The sequence below is a fragment of the Carlito syrichta genome, unplaced genomic scaffold (assembly GCF_000164805.1).
Source record: "Carlito syrichta isolate Samal-C Ts95f unplaced genomic scaffold, Tarsius_syrichta-2.0.1 Scaffold72250, whole genome shotgun sequence".
Taxonomy (NCBI): Eukaryota; Metazoa; Chordata; class Mammalia; order Primates; family Tarsiidae; genus Carlito; species Carlito syrichta.
The window spans coordinates 197,541-204,126 of NW_007016346.1; the positions used below are offsets into that span (position 1 = coordinate 197,541).

General features: G+C 42.5%; 1 protein-coding gene across 1 annotated transcript in view; it reads right to left on the reverse strand.

Moving 5' to 3' along the window:
• The window catches only part of DOCK1 (dedicator of cytokinesis 1), a 362,706-nt gene that overhangs the window by 11,821 nt on the left and 344,299 nt on the right, over nucleotides 1-6,586 (reverse strand). The window contains exons 25-26 of the mRNA XM_008052893.2: nucleotides 5,167-5,312; nucleotides 160-358 (exon numbers count right to left, since the gene is read on the reverse strand). Of these exons, the coding sequence (XP_008051084.1) occupies nucleotides 160-358; nucleotides 5,167-5,312 (345 nt within the window). The remainder of the gene's footprint in view (nucleotides 1-159; nucleotides 359-5,166; nucleotides 5,313-6,586) is intronic.

Below are 6,586 nucleotides of genomic sequence, written 5' to 3' on the forward strand. Positions count from 1 at the left end.
TTACAGGCTGAGCCACCGAGCCCGGCAATACCAGGTTTTCATGTTACTATCTTACTGCAAGTTAAACAAAATCCAACTGACAGTCCTGTTGGCTAAATACGGAGGTGAGGGGGTCCCAGAAGCTACTGCAGAGTGAGGAGAGATCCCCTGCTAGATTACCGTTTCTGAAAGGATCACTGCCTCAGACTGCTGCAGGGGAATGTCAGTGGGTTTAAATTCTTTATCGACTATCTCTTGATACTTGCTGTTCCTCTTCTCCTTCTTCTTGTCCTTCTTCTCCTTATCCGGGTCATCCTTGTCCAGCTTGTCCTGTGACCTGGAGTGCATTTTCTTCGGCAGGAGAGGCTCCAGAGCAAACCTATAGGAAATGTCTCTTTAAATCAATGACGGCTTAATAGGAGAGCAGCTGCTTTTCTCCCCGCAGACATATGTAAAGTCACTCACAGCACATCTAAGTGCTGACTGGCAATTGCAGACTTTTATAGGGAAAGAAATGATTTGAAAGGGAGGCTGGGGGGAATCTCAGATATACAGTAACCAACAGTAAGAAATGGGTTTGGATCTCAATAAAAACAAACATGAAAATGATAAAACTTATAGGACACTAGGGTAAATGGGAGGTCTGACCGGATATTCAAGGATGATATTAAGGAATTATTGTTGATTTACGACGGTATTTTGGGTAGATTTCAAAAGGGGAATTGTCACTTTTTAAAAATTTATATTGAAACATTCACAAATGCAATGAAGAAAAACAGGCAGATGCCAATGTCAAGAAATTCCTGGTACCTTAATTTTGGTCAAGTTTCTGTGATTACAAACATATGGGTTGCCTCTATGCGACAGCCTTTTGGATGGCTTGGTCAGAAGCAGGCTAATTGTAGCTCGCAGGTACTTGGAGATGGCCTCAGGCTTTCAGCTGAAAACTGAGCTAGAGAGAGAGGATCTGAGTTCTAGCTCTGCCACCTGTGAGGGGTCCTTGGTGTCCTCTTAACATCTGTGAGCTTGGTGTTCTTACGGATACAAGGGATGAGGACACCACCACCCATCTGCCTACAGACATTAAACAGATGCTGTAAAAATGTGTTACTGGTCAGACCACTGAGTAAGTGAATTTGGGCTGGTTTCTAAGGCATATGCCAAAAAGTTAGTGTGGACGCGTGTGTGCACACACATCCACACACAACTGTGGTTTGCCGTTCTAATGCTAGGTTGGCATGTCCTTCCTGTATCTCATCGTAGGAAGGCATACCAGGAGGGGGACGAAATGGATCCAGGTCTAAGATCGGAGTGTCATCCCCTGCTGCTCTTGCTGTAAGAAAAGAGTGAGTAGAGAGGACCAAATGGATAAACGGTACCTTTTCTACCTTTTGAAAAGGTAGAAACATGCCTGAAAAACTAGAGCATCCTTCCCGCGTACAGTTTCGTTGTTACTAGGATCTTATATTTTCAAACTAGAGCCAGCTCTTTGGAGCTCCCAGCCCTTATAGCGACTTTCTAGCCTGACTTCCTTGACTACCTGGAGAGTAAAGTGGCGTTTCCAGGAGAGAATGAATTCAAGAGAAGAAAATGTAGTGAGCCAGTCCCATTATCACTCTAGCTGTGGTTTCTCTTGAACTTGTCTCGGAATAGGGCATTTGGAACAAAACCACTGCTTCAGTTAAGAAGGCCATTATAGCAACCTTGCTTCCCAATATGGGACATGTAACATGAAAATCAATATTGAGATGGATTAGGACGGGAAGCATCATTCACAAAGCTGCATTTAAAGTCCACTGAAGACACAGACTGCTGAAAGCAAGAATCATATCTTCTCTCCATCTAACATGGCTGTGTACGACAGGCTATTGTTAAGGTATATACATGATTTAAACAGCAATGGTATTGAATCTAAGCATTGATTACCAATAGCTGTTAGCATCACCCAAAGAGAGAGAATCAGATAAGATGTATCTCTGAATGGAAGAACATACAGCTACCTATGAAGTGATTTTATGTCCAAATCAAACCTGAATCTGATCAAACCTCTAGATTCAACTATCAATATGCAGGGAATACAGAGCATAGAGACACACATCAAACAATGCTGCAGGGCATGCTATTAGCAAAATCCAGACAGTGGAGAACATGACAGAATAAGCAATGTAGATTTTTCAACAAATATATTATAAGGAAAAAAAGTGGATTAAAAGAGACTTCAAGACATAATATCAACCACATGCATGGTGAGAACCTTATTTGGATCTTGTCTCAAACACATTTTTAAAAATGACATTTATGACAATGGAAAATTAACACGAATGTATTATGATAATACGAAATTCATATTATTAATATTTTAAGTGTTACATAAGTGTGCACTGCCATAGTTTATAGAAAGTAATACAATTATGTTTTCAAAAAAAGGGTCCATACCTTTTAGAGATTCATATTGAAATATCTATGGATAAAACGATATGATACTTGAGATTTTCTGAATAATACAATATGGGGAATGAGTGGGTGGGACAGAGATTGAAACAAGACTGGCTAAAAGCTGATAATTGCCGAGGCTGACGGAGAGGGCATTCGGGCCTCACTATGCTATTATACATTATACTGTTATTACATTATGCATTGTTCTGTCTACTTTGCATATGTCTGAAATTTTTCTATATAAAATGTTAAAAAAATTAAATAGAATATGCCAGGATTAACTTAGATCATTAAGTCATTTTGAAATACCTGGACTTTTCCAACTGGATATACTTTAACCAATAAATCAATATACATTAGGTATTAAATATTATATCTACTGTACCTATTATATTATAGGCAACAACCAAACATTCTCATGATTTTGTTCTTAGTTTTGCAGAACTTGAGATAATTAATGCAGTAAAAATTGGATCAGCTCAAGAGAAGACCTATGCTGTGAAATCCTGGTGAGTATACAAAGAAGTGAGAGAAAGACAGGTTGAATTTTAAATTTTTCACATTATGAGAAGCAACTGCCTACAAGATGAACTTTATTCTGCATGTGACCTGTGCCATTTGAGACCAAAGTCTCATTTTCTTCATATTAGTTAGATGGCGAAGGGTGGTAACCCCGAGAATGAACAAAAATCCGGACTGTAATAAAGATGCCTTCTAGTTAAAGGTTAAACAAATGTCTCCTGGGGAGGAGCTGACTTCCTGAGCTCGTGTATTCACATGTGCAATATGCCACTCTTCTATCTAAAACCTCTCCATCCATCATTTTCTACCCTAACCCCTGTGTTCTTAGAAATATAAAAACCTTTTCATAACTAGCCTGGAGATTTTCTTGGGGAGAAATTGAATTAAATTTCTTTAGCAATCTTGCTCTAAGTGACAAGCACACATGATTTAAATGCCCCTAAATTGAGAATTTCCATATGGACTTGGCCTTTTAAGTATCAGACACTGATAAAAATTACTGTTAGGAAAAATGTGTGTATAGTTTGCAATTCTCCATCGAGCACATCAGTCATTGGCAACAAAGGGCACTTAGAGTTGAGCTGCCCCTTGGGGGATTTCTAGAAGTTTGTGCCTGCATGTCAAAGGGACCAGGAGCCTGCAGGTTGGAGAGAATGATGGATTGTAAACAAAATGAGATTGGGCAAACACACAACTGTGCAAACTTGGCAATAAAACAATTAGAAGTTCTTCTCTGATGTTTACATGGCACGCAACAATTTTTCTTTTTGTATAATAAGAACGAACTTTACATATCCGCTGCTCAAAAACAAACAAACAAAATCAATATTGCAGTTCTCTTTGCAGTAATCTGAGCTAATGCAAGAGCCACAGTGAGTGCTCAATGAATTTTTTTTCTAACTAGGAAGTTTTTGCTTTCCTCTCAGCCACTTGGTGCTGTGAGGCACTCAAGAGCAAAAATGGGTCTCCAAAGTGGTCTTGTAGAAAGAAGGTGGCCCATGGGTGCTTAGAATAGTCCAAAATCATGGGGACAGAGAAGAGAGTGGCCATTGCCTCGGGCTGGGGAGAAAGGAGAAGGAGGAGTTAGTGTTTCATGGGTACAGAGCTTCAGTTTTACAAGATAAAAAAGTTTTGGAGATGGATGATGGTGATGGTTGTACAGCAATGTGAACGTACTTAACGTCACTCAACTGTACACTTAAAATGGTTATGATGATAAATTTTATGTCGTGTATTTTACCACAATAATTTTTTTTTTAAAAAAGGACAATACACCTCATATTTTTCATTGTGGTCCTAGAAAGCAGGGCACAGTTGATCATTCTCAGAAGTATTCACTTAAACAGCCTTTCTCTTTAAAAGGCAAGAAGCCTTACCAGAAATAAAATCAAACAAATAAAAAGTCCACCCCACCCCCCTCCCCCCAAAAAACAATCAACAGACGGTGGTGGTCTCTAGCCAGCCGTCATGTAAGCCCCACTCTGTGTGATAGTTGGCTTGATGGGGACGGTGCAGTCGACAGACTGCAGAGGACGCCTCATTCCCAGACCACATCAGCCACTGCCCTGGCATCACACCCTGGAGGTGAACATGAAATGAAAAGTGACAGTCTAGGCAAGGTGGCCTACAATTCCAGCGCTCTGGGAGGTTGAGACAAGAGGACTGCTTGAGCCTAGGAGTTTTAAGACCAGCCTGGGCAACATAGCAAGGCCCTATCTTTACAAAGAAAAAAAAAAAAAAGCCAGGTGTGGTGGCACGTGCCTGTAGTCCCAGCTACTTGGAAGGCTGAGGTGGGAGGACTGCTTGAGATTGGGAGTTCAAGGTTATAGTGAGCTGAAATGGCACCACTTATACTCCAGCCTGGGTGACAGAGTGAGAGTCGAGTCGAGTCGAGTCAAGTAGAAAGAAAGAAAAACAGAAAAGTACAAAGCTCACGGCAGCAGGGAATGCATCACGTTTCTTCTAAGACACGCTGAAGAGGACTGAAAACTGAAAGTTTTAAAATTTGATGGAAACCTTACCCAAAGTGGTACCCAGAATGAACACTTTTTTCTCAGCAACCCGCAACACCTCAAAAGTAATATTGGGCAACTGTCATCCTAGTCTTGAAGATAACTTGGACGAACAAAAAATTCTCAGTTGTGATCAAAGAAACTCAAGGCCATGGACAGTTCCTCAAAGATTTCCCCAAAGCCCTTGCTGCACTCTCTGCCGCTGAACTCGACTCACCCATCGGAGCCTGGCCGGGAAGGGGTGCTGTCAGATGAGAGGGAAGAGACGGAAGCCACTGACAGAGGCCGGGAGGAGGAAGGCATTGTGAAGGATCGCACCATGGATCGGGGGCGGCTACCTCTTCTGTCGTCCAGACTTGAGGGCTGAGAGAAAAAGAGAGAGAGACTTGTTGGATGCCCATACCTGGCACGGTCAGACTCCGGCAACAAAGTGGTCCTAGCAGCGTGGAACCTAGCCCATGATCGTCCAGGTTTATATAAACAGTACAAATTTTTGTTCTAAGTGGTGGACAAAAATGATGATTACTTTGGGGTCTTTTGAAATCCCAATACTTTGAAATGTATCCAAAGGAACCTTCTTAGTCTTTTTTTTTTTTTTTTTTGAGTTGGAGTCTCACTCTGTCGCCCAGACTGGAGTGCAGTGGCCACTCCCGGCCACCGCAGCCTCGACCTGCTGGGCTCCGGCGATCCTTCCGCCTCAGCCTTCCGAGTAGCTGGAATTACAGGCACACGCTACCACGCCTGGCTAATTTTTTGATTTATTGTAGAGATGAGGTCTCGCCTGCCCAGGCGGGTCTCGAACCCGCGGGCTCAGGCAATCCACTCACTTCAGCCTCCCAAGGCACGGGATTACAGGCTGAGCCACCGAGCCCGGCACCTTCTTCGTCTTTTAACGTTCAGCGCAGTTTTCTTTGCCAAGACCTCATTGCATCAACCCATTCCAAAGTCATTACAGAATTCACTGGCCAGAAAACTTAAGGTAGAGTAATATCTAGAACGTGGTTAAACAATTTGCAAGATCTTTAGATCAGCTTTGTACATCGCTACATGTTGAGAAACTACGCAAATCACCTACATACACAGATCCTTAATGGCTGAACTTCTCTAGACCAAAATAAGTCATTCCTGCTGCTTAATTCAAGGTGGATTTTCCCCACTGTGAGTGATTGTTGCAATGAAGAAGATAAAGTCACACTGGAGTTGCTCAGGCTTTTCCCACTTGCTAGGTAGTGAAGCGGAGATGCGTTCTGGAGAAAAATGGTCTCTGGATGGACTTACCCATCCTCTCCTTGACATGATACCAAAACAAATGTCCTTGAAATGTAGTATGGGGGCCGGGTTCAGTGGCTCAGCCTGTCATCCCAGCACTTTGGGAGGCCGAGGCAAGTGGATTACCTGAGCCCGCAGGTTCGAGACCAGCCCGGACCACTTGGTGAGACCTTGTCTCTACAATAGATAAGAAAAAATGAGCCGGGCACAGTAGTGTGCACCTGTAATTGCAGCTACTTGGAAGGCTGAGGTGGAAGGATCACTGGAGTCCAGCAGGTCGACGCTGGAGTGGCTGTGAATGTGCCATGGCACTCCAGCCTGGGTGACAGATTGAGACTCCAACTCAAAAAAAAAAAAAAAAAAAAAAA